Source organism: Neomonachus schauinslandi, chromosome 6 (assembly GCF_002201575.2).
Source record: "Neomonachus schauinslandi chromosome 6, ASM220157v2, whole genome shotgun sequence".
NCBI classification, from domain to species: domain Eukaryota; kingdom Metazoa; phylum Chordata; class Mammalia; order Carnivora; family Phocidae; genus Neomonachus; species Neomonachus schauinslandi.
Genome location: NC_058408.1, coordinates 58,557,787 through 58,576,644, shown reverse-complemented (window position 1 = coordinate 58,576,644; position 18,858 = coordinate 58,557,787). Strand labels below are relative to the sequence as shown.

Genomic DNA, 18,858 nt, shown 5'->3' with positions numbered 1-18,858 from the left:
GTGGGTATGCTGAAGTTTATATTTGTTTTGTGTATTTATTTGTCTCATTGTGTTTTGTTTTTGTTTTAGGGATATCCTTTTAAATATCCTAATTTATATTTAAATATCCTAACTTTATGATTTTAAAATTCTCTTAAAGAATTTGGAGTACATGTAGATCAGACTCCGTTTCAAGAAAGAAAGAATTTAGTTTCTTTCCAGTTATATAATGTAATAAAATGTCCTAGTTTTTGACCACCGTTGCAGAATTATGGCAGAATTTTGTGTTGATGTCTACTTTCAAGTGTTATGAGCTACTGTGAACCCCTTCTCTCACAAAAATAACTTTTAAAAGAAGGCAGTTTGAACTATTTACATATTTGATTTTGTTTGCACCATTGAACTTAAGCCTTGTTTCAGAGTTTCATAAATGGTTAGGACCATCACTGAATGTATAGAAAAAAAATTATATGGACTAGTTACATGAGCACAGAGTTACAGAGCACAGTTATATAAAACTTAGATGCTTTTCATTAATAAGTTATACTACTCAATCAGTTATACTAATTTATACTAGTTGTACTAACTCGTTATGCTAATTCAAACATAGCTATATAGTACAGGTATATGGCAAATAAGAGTCAGCACATGGACCAACTCCTCTTCCTTGGTTAAGGCTGCTTACACTTTCTGCTGGTCAGGATGCTAACATTTTCTGGCAGAGTGTGGTGGTCAACCAGTGATGGTGAATTTCCATGCTTGTGTGTACCAAGTATTTCTTGTTTTCTAGAGACAAAATGTAATCCTGTACCTTTTTTCAGAATATTTTACAGTGAAAGTAATATATATTGATCTGACAGCTATGAACATATATGTGTGTATATGTGTATATGTATATATAGTATGTGGATATGTGTATGTATAAAGCCAGTTAAAGTAGTACTTGTAAATTTGGAAGGAGGTGACATATTAGATTTGGGTTTTTTTTTTATTATTATTACTGAAATATACTCTTTAAAGAAAAAAATAAGTAGGCTATTTTATTCAGCTTTATGAAAGAGGAGCACCTTATAATACATGTTCCAAGAATTTTCTAATTTACCTCCATGTTCCGAAATGAGGGCAGGTGCTAATATCCCTATTTTGTAGATGAGGAAATAGGCACAAGAGTGGTGCCTACCTCTAATCAGTTTATGTTTAGGCAGCTAAACACAACCTTGATGGGTAGTCCAGGGTTCCCCACTGTGTATAATTGTTCCCCCATAAAGTGTTAGGTTATTTTATACAGCTTACTCAGTCTTGCCTTTTTCTCTTTTTGTATTCATAGACTGGAAAAGTAAGAAGAGCTTTCCTGCCTTTTTAATTACCAAACTACTCTCAGTTTTCAATGAATCAATTCAAAGAAAGAATGCAGTCTTTCTATACCTGGTAAATATTTTCTGCTCATAAAAGCTATTAATTTAGTAGCCTCTTATAAATCCAGGTGTTTATGATGATTGCCTTTGATTCTGTGGAATGATTATAAAAATGACTTATCATATATATATATATGATATTAACTCTGAAATTTGTTTGATATTTATTGATATGATGGAGTAATGCTTAGAATGCCTGTGCCCTAGCCAGCAACAGAAAATAGTTTAGGATTGGCCCTAGTACTTAGATTAGGTTCTGTTGGGTCTGGTTTGTTTTGTTTTGTCTTTGTTTTTTTTTTTTTTGTCTGTTTGTTTTTGGAAAAAGTTGTGAAGTTAATGCAAATAAGGTGCATAAATACGTTATTAAGTATTCTCTTTATTTGGATAATATATCATTAGCAATAATCCCTGTGTGCCAGTTTAATAGTACTTTGTAAATAATAGTTTTACAGAATTAATCTAGTAATCAGAATATTACCTACATTTTTCCATGTTACAGATAACCTAAGTGAAGATTAGAGAGATCAAGTAACTTGCTTAAGAAAGTTCAGCTAGCCAGTGTAGAGTTGAGGTCAGAATTTAGATCAGAGGCTACATATTTTGATTCCTACTCTAGTGCCTTTTAAAGATTCTTATTTTTTTAAGTACCTTAAATAAGAATTAACATGCCTAAGAGAGTAAACAAACCATAATGACATTTCATATGGGTCTTTTGTATAACTTAAAATTAACTTAATGTAGGAACAGAGAAGACACAATGGATTTATATATGCTACATAAAATACTTTATTAACAACAGTATTAACAGCCATTAATTAGCTACCAGGTACCATTAAAGCTTTTAGATATACTTCATTTAAGCCTGAGGTGAACCCTTGGGCATATTTTGAACCTGTTTTGCAGAAGAGGAAACTGAGGCTTTCAAAGAGAGTGCTAATAGTTTAGGATGTTAGAAGTGGAGTTTAAAACCCAGTTCTCTCTGATTTCAAAGTGCATTACTACGCTGTTGTGAAGCCTGTTGATTTTTGGAATTAAAACTTAGTCATAAATCCAACCTATCACGTGTTAACTGTTACTGATTATGGAATAATTTCCTCTCATAATTCACTCATCCAAAAATCTGAGCATTTTAGATACATATTGAGGTAATGCAGAGAAACCATGTCTTCCTCTGTAATGATTTTAACTATAGGAATCATATTAGCTCTTTTTATAATGTGATTTAAAGGTATAGGTCTTATACCCCCTCTAAAAAAGAAAGGTGTTTTTTTTCATGTGTCTGTTGGCCAAAAAAAAAAAAAAGAAAAAAGAAAGGTGTTTATAAAATATTTGTATATTCTAAACATATTCTTAAACTAAACTAACTAGAGCAAGTCTAAAGATATTTCCCGTGAGAACATTTGTCTCCGTGTTTTTACTTACTGTAGTTGATCAACAAGCAATGATTATTTTTCGAAAGTATTTTTAAGACAGACGTTTCAAAATTAGTTAAATCTTAATGAAAGAAATCAATGTTACAGCAAGGAGTATCATTCAAAAATTAATACATTCAAGTGTCTGACTGGCTTGGGATAAATAAAAGCTTATTAACTTAAATGAAACTGTAATGATGAAAGTACAGAGAAAACTCCTTTTTTTTTTTTTAAGATTTTATTTATTTATTTACTGGACAGAGAGAGACTGCGAGAGAGGGAACACAAGCAAGGGGAGTGAGAGAGGGAGAAGCAGGCTCTCCGCACGGAACAGGGAGCCCGATGTAGGGCTTGATACCAGTACCCTGGGATCATGACCTGAGCCGAAAGCAGATGCTTAACAACTGAGCCACCCAGGCGCCCCAAAAATTCCTTTTTCTTTAGTAAAGTACCCAGAGTACCCGAGTTTGCCCAGACCAGGTGTATCTTTCCCTTGAAACCTGACTTATCCCCTGAAACTCACCTTTCCCCACGAATCTTCCACTGATTTACCACCATCACCTGCCTGGCCAAAAGAGGGTGAGAATGCATAGAATGTAGGCGATGAGATACTAAAAATATATTTTATTAGTAGCTCATGTCAGGTAACTTTTATTTCTGGTAATGTGGAGAATTTACAGCAAAGAAATGTAATTTATGTGCATTTTAATCTGTACCATTCAAAATGAGAATTGTACATTAGATTGCCTGGTGTCTTTCTATTTGGGGCAGTCATATGTTAGGACTCTGTAAAAGGTGAGATACAGTGACAAATTTTATTATGTTTTTAGTTAAATTCTTTCTAACTAACTGGAGCTTGCAAAGATGGTATGAAACTTATTGATACTATGACATTTTGTGAACATTACAAAGTCACTTACCTACCTTTATATTACCTGCAGCTACTCATCATCTGAGTAGAAGGGAAAGAGGTGAGGCAGGGCTGGGGCAGCTAATGTGTATTGAATTCCTACTCTGTTGGGCATCTGCTAGGTACATTTTTAGTAGAAGTGTAGAAGTACAGTAAGTAGAGCAAAGAGAAGTACTATGTACAAAATTAGGCCTGGCTTTTGTTTGGATGATCAGTTTGTTAATCCACCATATTCTTTCATCATTTGCTTTTGGCAGCACCAAATGCTCTTTCTTGGTTTTTTCCAGTGCTCTGAATCACAACTACATGGGATTGCTGGTTTAGTGCTTATGTGACCAGAAGGGCATCAGTTTTCTGGGGGTTTTGTTTTGTTTTGTTTTTTGTTTTTGGTGGGGGGGGGGGATCAAGTTTTAAATTTTCAGAAAACTATAGTTAACAATACTATAATACTTAAAAATTTGCATAGAGGGTAGATCTTAGGTTAAGTGCTCTTGCCACACACACAAAAGTTTTTAATGAAGAAAAAGGAGGGGAGGAAACTTTTGGAGGTGATGGACAAGTTTATGGCTTTGTTTGTACTCTCAGAGGAGTATACTTCTCTCTAAACTTATCAAGTGGTATATATTAAATATGTACAGCTTTTTGTATGTCAATTATAACTCAATAAAGTGTTATTTCAAAAAGGATTTCAAAAGAGAAAAATTGTACTTCTTAAATGTTATTTAAGGATTAAAGCATGAAGAAAAATTCAGAAATCACCCATGTTCAGATAATTGAACATTATTAAGATTCTGTTCTTACCATGTACAGCAAACGTGATTTTGGGGCCTGTGGATTAAAAGTCAGTTAAACAACATAGAAATGAAAAAAAAAAAAAATGAGAGAGAGAGAGAGTGCTAGCACGAGGAGTGTGACATGAGGCTTGATCCCAGGACCCTGAGATGACCTGAGCTGAAGTCAGACGCTTAACCAACTGAGCCACCCAGGCACCCCAGTAATGGTTACAATTTATTATTTTTATTTATTTTGTTCATATTGCCCAAAATTTGGTCAATGGGAGGCCTTTCAAAGTTGCTTCTGTGTCTTTTCTGCATATTCCCATAATTCTTAAAGCACTTCCACTACTAATTTCTTCACCAAAACAGTGAAAGGAAGGAAAGGAAAAATAAAATATAAAGTCTCAGCCTAGAAACAAAAAGCCTCCATAAAGATATAGAAAATATAAAGAACTAAATGGAAATTTTAGAAGTGAAAACAACAGTAACTGAAGTAAAAACTCACTGGATGGGCTCACAGCAGAATAGAGGGGACAGAGTGAACTGGAACATAGAACAGTAGAAATTACCCAATCTGAACAAGAAGGAGAAAATAGAATAATAAATGAACAGAGCCACAGGGACCTGTGGGACTATGACAGAAAGATCACAGCGGAGGAGAGGAGAAAGGGGGCTGGGCTGCAAAGTCCTTGCAGAAAGACTGGCTGAACACTTCCCAAACTTCTCAGAAGACACAAACCTACAGATTCTAGAATCTGAACAAGTTCCAAACAATGTAAACCCAAAGAAGTAACAATAAAATGTTGGTAAACTAAAAGACAAAGGAAAAATCCTGAAAACAGTGAGAGAGAAATGACATCTTTCCCTATGGAGAAAAACAATTCCAGTGATAGTGGATTTCTCCTCAGAAATCATGGAGGCCAAGAGGCAGTGGCATAATATTTTTCAAGTATTGAGAAAGAGCTAAAAATACCAACTTCTGTATTCATCAAAAACATCCTTCAGGAATGAAGGGGAAATCAAGACATTCTTAGATGAAGGAAAACAAAGCATTCGTCTCCAGTAGACCTACCCTAAAAGAATGGCTAAAGAAATGAAATATGTAGTTTTAAATCAACAGAACATATTTAGAACTTGTGTACCAAAGACTACAAAATGCTGGTGGGAGAAATCAAGGAATATACAGAGAGATGGAGAGATATACTGTGTTTGTGTGTTAGAAGACTCAACATAGGAAAGATCACTTCTTCCCAAATTGATACACAGGTTTAATGCAATTCCTTTGAGAATCCCCCTATGATTTTTAATAGATAAGATTATCCTAAAATTAATATGGGAATGCAAAGGAATTAGAATAGCTAGCAAAATTTTGAAAAAGAAGAAAAAATCAGTTTCTCTAATTTCGAGACTTATTATATAGTTGTAGCAATCAAGCCTGAGGATATTGGTGGAGAAATTGGCACATTAATCATTGGAACAGAATACAAAACCCAAAAATAGGTCTGCACAGGTATAACCGACTAATTTGTGACTAAGGTACAAAAACAGTTGGAGCAAACAGAGGAAGGAAAATCTTTTTGACAAATGATTAAAAAAAAAAAACAAAACCTTTAATCTTCACACTAGGAAAAAACATAGAAGAAGACCTTTAGGACATAGGACTTGGTGCCTAGTCTTAAACATGACACTGGAGGGGCAATTGGCTGCTTCAGCCAGTAGAGCATGCGACTTTTGATCTTGGGGTTGTAAGTTCAAACCCCATGTTGGGAGTAGAGATGACTTAAAAATAAAAATCTTAGGGGCACCTGGGTGGCTCAGTCGTTAAGCGTCTGCCTTCAGCTCAGGTCACGATCCCAGGGTCCTGGGATCGAGCCCTGCATCGGGCTCCCTGCTCTGCGGGAAGCCTGCTTCTCCCTCTCCCACTCCCCCTGCTTGTGTTCCCTCTCTCGCTGTGCCCCTCTCTGTCAAATAAATAAAAATAAAATCTTTAAAAAAAATATACATAATATCAGAAACATAGCCTACAAAAGAAAAAGATTGATAAATTAGACTTTATCAAAATTAAAATATTTTGCTGTGTGCATTAAGAGGAGGAAAAGGCAAGCTCCACAGTGGGAGAAAATATTTGCAAAGCACATATCTGATAAAGGGCTGTTATCGTCAGTATATAAAGAGCTCTCAAAACTCAGCCCTATGGAGAAAAAGGAACCCTCATACACTCTTGGTGGGAATGTAAATTGGTGCAGCCACTACAGAAATCAGTATGGAGGTTCCTCAAAAATTAAAAATTACCATATTATCTAGTAATTCCATTACTGTGTGTTTACCCAAAGAAAACAAAAACACTAATTCAAAAAGTTACATGAATCCCTATATTTATTGCAGCATTATTTATAATCCTAAAAATCTAAACAGTCCATTAGAAAAGGGAGATTTTTGGATTTTTAGAAAAATCCAAAAGAATGGAATAGACATGTCACTGAAAAGGATATACAAATGATAAGTTAAGCATATGAAGATATGTATTACTAGCCATTAAGGAAATGCAGATTGAGACCATTGTGAGATGTCACTACACACCTATTAGAACAGCTACAATGAAAAGTAATAACAATATCAAATGCTGGTGTAGGTTTAGAGAAACTGGATCTCTCATACATTGTGGGAATCTAAAAATGGTACAGCCATTCTGGAAAATATTTGGAAATTCTTTAAAAACTAAATAGACACTTACCATGTGACCCAGCAATATCACTTCTGTACCTTTATCCCAGAGAAATAAAAATTTGTTCACATAAAAATATATATATGAGTATGCTTTACATATTATAGATGAGAGTCATTTACCAGACATGTCCTTTGCAAGTATTTTTTCCCAGTGTGGAACTTGTGATCCCAGATATGAATGTTTGCAGCACCTTTTTTGGTAATAACTTATAACTGGAAACAACTGAAAGTCTTTCAGTAGGTGAATGGTTAAACAAATTATGGTACATCCATACTATGGAATATTCTTTTCTTTTTTTAAAAGATTTTATTTATTTATTTGAGAGGGAGAGAGTAACAGCATGAGAGGGGAGAGGGTCAGAGGGAGAAGCAGGCTCCCCGCTGAGCCAGGGAGCCTGATGTGGGACTCGATCCCAGGACGTTGGGATCATGACCTGAGCCGAAGGTAGTCACTCAACCAACTGAGCCACCGAGGTGCCCCTCTTTTTAGCAGTAAAAAGGAATGAACTGTTGATACACAGGACAACTTGATTAGATCTTAAGGGTATTATGTTGAATAAAATATGCCAACCTGAAATGGTCATATACTATATGATTTCATTTGTATAATATTTTCAAAATGACAAAATTATAAAGATGATGGCGGATTAGTGGTTATCAAGGATTCAGAATAACCAGAAGAGGAGGAATGGATACACCTATAGTGGGGTAGCAGGAGGGAGTTCTTTGTGATGAAATAGTTCTGTATTATGATTGCAGTGGTGGTTATGTGATCTACCTACACATGTCACAGTGAAATGACATAGAACTATACATACCCTTTATACAATGTCATTTGCCTGGATTTGATAGCATATTGTAAGATGTAACCGGTGGGGAAACTGGGTGAAGCTTTTACAAATTCTTACGAATTTCTAACTATTTCAAACAAAAGAGAGAGATACTGTCATTGCTATAGGATTTCAGAGAAACAAATAGTTGCCTGACAAGGAAGATCTGAGGTCATAACTTTTGAACCTGCCTTTGTAGGATAGATAGGTAGACTTTTCATGAGTTGATCCAGGGAGGAAAGACATTGTAGACAGATTGACAGTCAGTAAATGTTTATGGAATGACTGCTACTATACCCTTAATATTGTTAAAACGTATTGGTAACGTCCGATTAGTCAGAAGAACATTTTAATTAGTTGAGTGGAGGAATGTGTCTTTAAATTTTAGATAGACTCTGGGATACTTGTTACCCTTGTATTTTCACACAAATTTATGAAACCTGAGAATAAGAGAGACCTAGAAAGAGAGGACACAAATCACCAATAACATAGATGAAACCTAATGGTTCAAAGGGACGGATGGGAATCATTAAAGCAGCATGTGGTTTCAAATAAAACATAATAAAATAAAAGCCTGTATTTCATGGATTTAAGAAGTAGAATCAGAGAAAAAGTCACATTGCAGTTGTTAAGAGTAGGAGAACTCTAATATTAGCCGAAGATGTCAAGACAAATTACAGGCTTGTGTTAAAGCTGTGTAGTCACCTTGTTCTTTTACTCCATGGAATTTTCATACTTGATGATTGTGTTTGGATGATTGTTTAATATTTCTTTCTATTCAGTTGTAAGCATTCTGTAGCTCAGCATTGTGTCCCCAATTCCTATCCCACTGCCCGGCAGCACCTAGTAAATATTTGTTGAATGTGCTCATGCATGAAATCAGTGACTTTGCAGAACTCTTTAAACTAGAACAAAGAAAAGACAGTTGTAGAAGTAAAGAAACAGGATGATAAGATAGGCTAGACAGGGACATGTAGTATGGTGGTAAAACTGTAGTAGAGCTATGCGAAATTTAAACTCTACATCTAAGAAATTCAGGATTGAATTCTATAATGATATGTATGCTAAAGGATGCCAAAGTGTTAGACTGAGCAGTGGGTGACCTCTGTACAGCTGTAGTAACGTATGTTGGCAGAGGTTAAGAAAAAGAGCGGAAGGACCAGCCACTTCACTTCATACTAGCTGCTCTCTGGTGTGGTGGCTTTCTTAACAAACCAGCACTTAAAGGACTCGGAAGATTAACTGCTTACAACACACTGTCTGATGCCCCGCAGTGTGTGGAATACACTCTTCAGTCTGTGTGTCTGCAGCTACTAGGAGACCGGGATGGTCAACAGGATCATTCCTTGTTTGTGCTCCCAAGCCTGTACCATCAGGTTGTACTTCTTATTTTTGTTATACCATTTAAATCATTATTATATAAACTAAGGAAAAGAACAGGAGGAGATGATGTTTCTGTGAAAACTTAAGTTGAATGTTTTGAAAAGAGTAGATGAAGGGTAATTACTAAAAATATTGCTGAATTAGGGCGCCTGGGTGGCTCAGTTGGTTAAGCGACTGCCTTCGGCTCAGGTCATGATCCTGGAGTCCCGGGATCGAGTCCCGCATCGGGCTCCCTGCTCGGCAGGGAGTCTGCTTCTCCCTCTGACCCTCCCCCCTCTCATGTGCTCTCTCTCATTCTCTCTCTCTGAAATAAATAAAATCTTTAAAAAAAATATATTGCTGAATTAGATGTGAAAAAAGAGCTGTAAAATATTAGGGATAAATTATTCTTTAAAAAAGAAAAAGATTCTGTACTCAGAGTGCTTGATGTGTCTTTTAAGTTCTTGCCTTTTTCTTTTAAAGATTTATTTATTTATTTTCAAGAGAGAGAAAGTGTGTACGCAAGGGGGTGGAGGAGCAGAGGGAGAGGGGGAGAGAGAATCCTTAAGCAGACTCTCACTGAGTGCGGAGAACAATGCAGGGCTCAATACCAGGACCCGGAGATCATGACCTGAGATGAAACCAAGAGTCGGCTGCTTAACTGACTGAGCCACCAGGCGCCCCAAGTTCTTGTCTTACTTTTAAAGCAGTTTTTCAGTCTGTGGGTCATGAAGTCAATTTAGTAGGATGAAATCAGCAATTAAAAAAAAACATACCAGATTGTATTACATCTAGGAAGGAGCATTGTTTCATGAAATTCTTCTTGAGTTTCTTATATTCTTAATATATATGTAAAATGTGAAAGGCTTGAAAAACAAAGCTTAAGAAATTGAAACTGGAAATATTAGAGTAAGTATTAAGGATATGATTTACCCAAAAAAGAAGAGGAAACTCAAATTAGTGGATTCAAATTTTAAAGCAAAGGCTTTGGTGCACCATCAAAAGATTGGTAAATAAATACATATTTATGTACTTTCTGTTAACATGAAATGTTTAAGTTATGTATATAATGGTTTTATGATATTTATTTTAAGTTGACCTTTTTAATTGACCAGCCAACTACAGATCTCCATGTCATGGGTAAGAGTTTCAGCATGTTTTATTTTACTGATTTTCCTCTCACGCCTCCTTGTTATGTCTTTTTCCCCCCTGCTTTCTCTGCCACTTAGTAGTGTGACCTAAGAGTCATTCTCTAGGCCTCAGTTTGGTTTTCAGGAAATAAAATTATCCCTCGGATCTCTTCTTATTTGGCAGTGCTTATTTGCCAGAATGATAAAATAGATTCTGTCTTGGGTGTTTGCCCATCTGAGATTTTTCGTAAAGAGCAGACATTCTGTTTCCTTAGATCTGTTCTTCTTAAGCACTGAAATCCCATATTGCAGCCTCGGGGGGCATCAATAACATGTGCTGTGATACCCAGTGCATAAGAATAGCGGCAGTGCTAATGCCCATCACTGGATTCTGGGTCTAAGACATTTCCAGATCCTGGAATATTCTTTCATATTTGAGCATTAGTGCATTATTTTAGACTGTCTGTGGGTGATGAGTTTGGGGATGAGTTTTTTTTGTAAGATAACAATTTATAATTCTTGAGCTAATAAAGCATTTTTATTACTGAGAATCTACTGAAGCAGTGTCATTGTTTTCTGTAGAGAAGCTGGTAAGGAGACCAAAGTCGTGGTAGATTTTGAAGAGAGGTGAAGATTGAAAAGGATATTGGTGTGCAATTGAGATTGCCTAGGAGTGAAAGCAGTGGAGCTAGGAGATGAGAAATCCTACCGAGAGGCAGCCAGGAGGTGTGGGGAACAGTTAGTTGCTGAGCTGTACCTCCCACCCCCTGGACTAGCCATGGAGCAGCTATACAGGTAGTCCAAGGGGAGCATGCACAGATGGCTGTGTGTCTGGCGTGTGACCAGGTTGGAATTTGGTAACGTAGGTAGGTAGGGGACAGGCCTCCCTCACTTTGCTCATACGTAAAGGATGTGTTGTACAAATCTAGTTCGTGATTGAGTTGTTACTGTCCTCAGTTGCCTTTCTAATGAGACCTAGATTAGCCCATACAATCACGAGTGAAAGATTACTCTAATACAGAGAGTGTTAGCCATGAATTCTGGATCCTGGAAGAGCATTTCTTCCCCTTTTTAAAGGAAAGGTTCAGAGGTGCCTGGCTGGCTCAGTTGGAGGGGCATGCAGCTCTTGATCTCAGGATCATGAGTTCAATCCCCACACTGGGTGTAGAAATTACTAAAATAAGCATAATTTTGAAATATGTGAATTTTAACTTTGCCTTTCAGCTCCTTTTTATACTTCCATACACTACTATTTCCTATTTTCTGCTTTCTATGAACGCTTCCTCCCCGTCCACCGAGTACAGGTCAACTAAACAGCATTTATTTTATAAGAGTATTTACTGGCCTTGGGGTGCCTGGGTGGTTCAGTCGTTAAGCTTCTGCCTTCGGCTCAGGTCATGATCTCAGGATCCTGGGATCAAGCCCTCCATCGGGCTCCCTGCTCAGCGGGAAGCCTGCTTCTCCCTCTCCCACTCTCCCTACTTGTGTTCCCTCTGTCGCTGTGTCTCTCTCTGTCAAATAAATAAATAAAATCTTTAAAAAAAAAAAAGGGTATTTACTGGCCTTTTTCCAATGGGAACAATTATTACTACACTAATCAACTCCTCAATGAGGTGTTAAAGGAAAGCAGTTGAATTGGATTAATTTATGCCAAAGTGTGAATGACTGACAGCCCTACAAAACTTTCCAGAAATTATTTTCTTTTCCTAAAAGGGTATTCTTTTTAGGTTACGTTTTAATCTGATATTTCAGACAGAGGGCCAAATAAAGTGAACGCTTGAGCTTTGTGGGTAAAGCTGTCTGCTCTCTTCTTTTGGATCTCACTTTGCCATGGTTGGGGGAGTACAGGGGAGAGATAGATGGTAACCAGCCTCCCACAATCCATCTGTAGAGGCCTAGACAGCCTTCCAGTATTTAAACCTGTCTTGTAGAATGTGCAGAGTACCTACATCAAGGGTGGCCAAGGAAGGACAAGAAAACTTGTAATAAAGTATTGTAATAAAGTCCACTGCATGGGTGAGGCTTCCTGTCCCTCTGGATAGCTGCATCTCAGCACTGCCTTCTTTTGCCCCTCTTCCTGTTCCTGGAGGGAAGATAATGAATGACTTTTGCAGTAGAAAGGACAGGGGTCTGTCTCTGGATAGCAGCCTATGTGAGTTGGTGAGCTATAGGCCCCCTGCTATGCAGAGGCCCCTTGGGACTCTCTTGGCTTGAGGGGGGTGGTTATTACACTACCAAGTTCCTGCCCCTGAAAGGGTACCTTCCAGCAAACACTTCTTAGTTGGCTGTGATTGCCTGGCTGCCCCTTCAAGTCATACTTAGCTGATTTGTGAAAGACCAAATTGGTCTAAGAAAGGTAGTTTAGAGGTGTCCACTGCATACAGCATAAGAAGTAGATGGTGAGTTGCAGAGATCGTCTATAATAAGTACAGGCAGTAAATGTAAAATTTTATGAAGGCAGAAGAGGAGGGAAAGAAACATATATTGATATCCACTATATACCAGTCACAGTCATCATTGCTTCTAATATTTTCTCACCAAGTACAACTTGTATAGTCCAGGGCATTCAGAACTCATTTGAACTGTATATTTTGTCGTATAATACAGTCTTGATTGTTTTACTACAAGTGTTGTGAATAAAATTGGTGCTCTTGAAAGAGGTAGCTTGTTTATCCCGTGTCGTGGCATCTCCCCTGGCATAGCTGCCTCAGGCTGCACTCTACGATCGAGTCTGAGAGGCACGGGCACATTTATCCTTAAAGCAGCCTCGAGAGAAAGATACTATCATTTTACAGGTGAGAAAATTAGGGTTCAAAACGGGAAGGAACTTAGTCTCACCGGTACAGAGTGGCAGCGTAAAATTTCTCCCCTAAACTCTCTCCTCATAGGGATTTTGTGATTCTGTACAGTGGAAAAACTAACAGTATAAATAGAGAGCTTATGTAAAACTTAAGAATTGGTTCTGTTCCTAATTTATTGACTTGCAAAGAAATCTTTTTAAAGGTCCATTATAAAAGTTTTGTCTTCTATTTCCACATATGCATGTTGAGTTTAATTTCAGCCTTAATGTTGGAAAAAAGTACATACATATTTTGGGGACACCTGGGTGGCTCAGTCGGTTGAGCACCTGCCGCCGGCTCAAGTCACGATCCCGGGGTCCTGGGATCCAGTCCCACGTTGGGCTCCTTGCTCAGCAGGGAGCCTGCTTCTCCCTCTGCCTGCTGCTTCCCCTGCTTGTGCTCGCTTGGTCTCTGTCCCTCTGACAAATAAATGAATAAAAATCTTTAAAAAAAATACATATTTTTTTAATAATCAGACACTCGGCGTGCTTGAAGACTAGTTCTAAATAAAAAGTTATTAATGGGGTAATACCCTGGAGAACTCCCCTCAATTCTAGGGCACTCTTCTGTGTATCTGTACATACTTGACTTTTAAACACAGAATCTTTGTCACCAATTATTAGTGTTCTCACTACACTGAAAACAAGCTGTTTTAATCTGCTGCCTTATTTAAGCCCCCCATGCCTACTACTTCCGTAAGTGTACAACTGGGCCGCAATGTGTAATAATAGGTGTAAGAGCTCAGATTTTGATATCAGCAAAATCTGATTTTAAATCCTGACTCCAAATTAATTAGTGTCACATTGAGTAAATGCTTTAGCTCACTGTGCCTCAGTTTCCTTTTTTCCTTTTTTTTTTACAAAGAAGGTAGTAAAACCCACTTTGTGGGATTTTTATAAGTCTTCTCCTGAATTGTCTATGGTGATTACAGTGGAATGTCCTATCATAATGCCTAAAAAGTTTTGGACTGATGTTTTACCTTGTAAATTTACTTTAAATTGAATATATTCTTTAGTAAAGAGTGTATGTATTTTTTCATATACATTAGCTGAAATTTACTTGAAAATACTAAGTCCATAATTTATATGACCCATTTTTTTGATGATTGATTTTTTTTTTAAGATTTTATTTATTTGACAGAGAGAGAGACAGTGAGAGAGGGAACACAAGCAGGGGGAGTGGGAGAGGGGGAAGCGGGCTTCCCATGGAGCAGGGAGCCCCATGTGGGGCTCGATCCCAGGACCCTGGGATCATGACCTGAGCCGAAGGCAGACGCTTAATGACGGAGCCACCCAGGCGCCGCTGATGATTGATATTGTAAATAACAAACTGTCTTCTACTTTAGATTGATTTTGATGGGGGAAGGATACTGCATGATATATGACATTCAACTAATCTGTTAATTTAATAGTATGAAAAGATTTATAGATGATGAATTTCCATACTCTTGAAAGTAATTTTATAGCTCTTGCACTGCTTCTGGGTTTATATTGTTGCCTTGTTTTAAAGTAGGACTTTCCCCAGACAGTGTATGTTAATATTTGGAAAATTCCCTATCAGTAGGCTAGCACCATCTTGACAGCCCTATGTTCTGCTTCTACCTTGCTAATTGTTTCCTTGGGATTATTTGGATTGTGTAGAAAGCTTTTTGCAAATCCTCTTATTACTGAAGTCATTGTTGCCAGCAGGAATAAGATTAAAGGTGCTTAAGTCTGTAGAGTTGTTTCTAATTTGTACGTGTCATTTCAGTGCCATTTTAACAGAACTCTTGTCTCCTGTCTCTCCCTTCTCCCCCGGTACTATCTCAAGTTAGGTCCGAGAAGCCAGGCCATTGGAAGAAATCTCATTTTATCCTCCTAATTATTATGCTGGCACTCAGGAGATAATTTTTCCCTTCATGCACTGCCAATTAATATGCAAATGGACTGATAAATATTTATGCAGTGATTTAAATTATGCAGGGCGTGCTTTCAGTGTGTTCTGTAAATGAATTGTTCGTGGACTTCAAAGTGCTGGCTGCTGTGCTAACGAGGAGAGATTTGCATAAGGCCCTAATCACACGCATACTGATTAAGCTTCATTATGGAAACTGCCAGCTGCAATCTTTGTTTCTATTTTATTACAAAAAGGGGAACTTTTCATGCTTCAGTTGCCTTGACAATGTCAGTCCTAGCTGGTAGAGAGACTAAAACTCCTCTGAGCAACTGAAGTTTCCTTATTCCGTTGAAGATTGCTATGGTGTAACTGAAGTTGTATTTTGCTTCTCCCCCTAATCCACTTTCCACCTCCCACCTTGTTCTCTTAAGAACATAGCGTAGATTTGTTAGAACTAGTAGTACCTTCTTTCCCCCACCCCAAACTGCTACCTGTCTCTTCCTTGCTCTGGATTGTCTGAACCTCTAGAAGATTTCACAGCAATGCTGGACTGCAGTGACTATGTTCTAGGTGGGTACCAGCACAGTTCTTTCTTAGAAGCTTTAATATGGAAATGGCGTGTGTGGGGTTGACTATGCATAAATGCTTAATCGCATATGCAACCAACTCGGGGAGGAAGCGGGGGGGGGGGGGGGGGAGAGGTGGATTGAGCAGAGAAGGAGGAAAGCATTTGCAAGGCAAGAGCATACTTGAATTTGCAGTAGGTCCCTCCCTACCACTAGCTCTTCTGGTTCCGAGGACATTTTCAGTAAATAGTGTGCATTTGGAATTCAACTTAAACAGTACATTTTTGCTTTTTGGAAATACCTGTTGGGCGCATTTCATGTAGTTCTAAAAACACTCTAAATCTGAAACAAGGTATAAAGTGTACCTAAATAATGTGTACATGTTAATCGAAATGTTTTGCATACCTAATGTGAATGTCTTATATAAAAACCAAAAGTGCATAGTGAAAAATAAGGTGGAGCCATAATGCAGAATGGCTCCCATAAATACTAATGCCTAGGGTAATTGCAGTGGTTACTGATCAGTTTCCAGATTTGAGAAACTATCAACTTTTCAAATTTTGGCCGATATTAGCTTTTTTTATTAAAAAAAATCAACTTCTGTTATTCAGAAAACAATTTTAAGTTCTGGAAAGCCTATTTTTAGAGTTCTCTCTGTAGAACAACAAACCTTTTAGGAGAGAGGGGTGTGAGGCTTGATTATATAAACTGTCTTTGGTAACTGAGATTTAAAATAGATTGAGACACACTGTGACTCATGGTGGCTCTATTTTGTGTTGAGATTTGTCTGTTTGTATGCAAAATTCTTGAAACCTCTTTAGGTTACTCTGGTCACCTGGAGAGTCAGATGATGTAAACTCCAGGACTTTGATACTTTAGGTTGAAAACCTTTGCAAGTGATTTTTTTTTCCTATATGTCATTTTTCTTGCTTGAAAATTTGAGGCTTGACCTCCCCCATCTCTTTCACAGTTGCTAAGGGTAAAATTAAATGATAGTTCTGAAAATGTTCACATTGTTAGAGGGAATGGCCTAAACCGGTAGTAATATTTGTATGGCACAGTAAAAACCACAATTAAAACAACAAACTGATGTCAAGAATTCAATCCAAGAACAGTTTGTAGACTGTATATTAGACTCACATACAGTCAGTTCAGTGTGCCCAGAGAGAAGAAGAACTTCAAATATCAAAAGAGAACTTACTTGCATTTACTCTTTTACATCTACTATGCTGGGAACTCAAGAAAGGAAAGAAAAATACCTTTTTGAAATATTTTTAGCATTGTATTTTAGAATTAGAAACTGATCTCTGTTATTTGTAATTAACAGTAACTGTCATTTGAACAGTCTTCACATTGTTGTAGTTAGTCAGAATTTTTATTTACATGTGTACGTATGTGTGAAGTAGTTTTGTTAAATGTCTCTAAAGCTCAACAATTTAATAGAACATGCTTAGAAGATTCACACAATACCTGTGGCATAATTTTTAATTTAGATGTGTGGAAATTAGGGTATGAGTTGCACAAGCACAGGCTCATGACTTGTTAAGAATTCTTTGTATAAAAGCTATGTTACCCTTTTTATGAATATTAAGTGGTTCGTATTTTTCCCACTTTCTTTTAACATTCTAAAGGAAGCATTGAGCAGAATGTATGTTTACTGGTATATTAACATTTGTTGTGATCTTTGTGGACTTTCATAAGATTTTGGTTAAGTCATTCAGAAAGCTGATTTTCACTAAGTTGTACACCTGTTCCTTTCAAACCTGAGTATGCTTTCAGTGACATTTAAATTTTTCTGTACAGTAGAGGCAAGGAAGTTGTAGAACTACTCTCATTTATGACCACAGAAAAACGAATTTGAATCCTTCGAACATCTGAAGAACAAACCAAAGATATGATGAAACTGCTTAAGACCATAAGACAAGCATCTGTTTCAAAACCTGTGTTAAAAAAGCTATTACACAGCTTCCAGGTTGGAAATGAAATTTATGGGAGGAGGACTCTTGATTCTCTCTCATCACTTGTGCATTTAGATAAAGCAACTATGGACAGCACGGTTGGGACTGATGATTGTTTTGGCTTCCTAGTTAAACACTGAAGCAGATGACAAAATGTACTCTTCAGTGAAAAATCAAATATAATATAGTTTACTTATTCTCAACTAATAATTATAGTTAAATGGTTCTTAATCCAGTGGGGGAAAAGGGGAAACTTGCTTGATAGTAAACTTGATTACAAATATGCTAAGTTTGGGTTTATAGTACAAGCAGAATGAAGTATGTATTAAATGTAAATTTAGGTTTTACCCTATTATAAAGGTGGAAGAAAAACAGACTTGTTCTTGTCTCTTGTGTATCTTCTGGGATACCTGATATTGCTTGATGAAAACTTTTTACTATGAAAACTTTCATTAAAGAGATAACCCTTAAGGAGATAAACCCACGTCAGGAGGTTCTCATGGGGTATCAGATAGGTAGTATTTTAGGTGGTGTGGTTGTGGTTCAATTTGGAAATGATTAGATATATCCATTATGCCTTGTGGTGCAACTTCTTGTACTGGTTTATGATTGAGGTATGAATTTGACATATTCTCATTTTGACACATAGTTTGGGCAGGGAGTAAATAGGAGATTTTTTCTTAGACATGCTTTCTTTTTATTCTGTAAGGTTGAGTTACTGTCCCGTCTTTTAGGAAGATTACCAGTGAATTGTTTTTGTTATAACTAACCAATACCTTTGCTTATGAAAAAAAGAAACTTTGAGAGTAACATGTTTTACTTTGTAAGGAGCTTGGCCCCAGCTTTGTTTCTTTAAAGTATTTTATGCTTCGTGTTATATTTACTCCATTTACATGTTAGACTCTATTGTAATTTTTTTCAGGTTAGAGTTCAGTTATCTTTGTGAGAAGAACGTTAAGATTCTTTGGAAAGACAGTTTATTTGTGGATCACTTCAGGGTTAAGGGAATCCCGAATTTCTTTCAGATAAACTTTTATTACAATTTCCAATGTTTTAGTGTTGACACTATCTGTCTTTG

The 18,858-nt window shown here is 37.0% G+C and overlaps 1 protein-coding gene across 2 annotated transcripts in view; it reads left to right on the top strand.

Moving 5' to 3' along the window:
* Positions 1 to 18,858, top strand: part of POU2F1 (POU class 2 homeobox 1) — a 178,861-nt gene that overhangs the window by 86,982 nt on the left and 73,021 nt on the right. The window contains exon 1 of one of the 2 annotated variants that reach the window (XM_021682671.2): positions 15,799 to 15,826. The exons of the other annotated variant lie outside the window; for it this stretch is intronic. Within the exon in view, the coding sequence (XP_021538346.2) occupies positions 15,799 to 15,826 (28 nt within the window). Of the gene's footprint in view, positions 1 to 15,798; positions 15,827 to 18,858 lie in introns of those variants that run through there. 2 annotated transcript variants of the gene reach the window in all.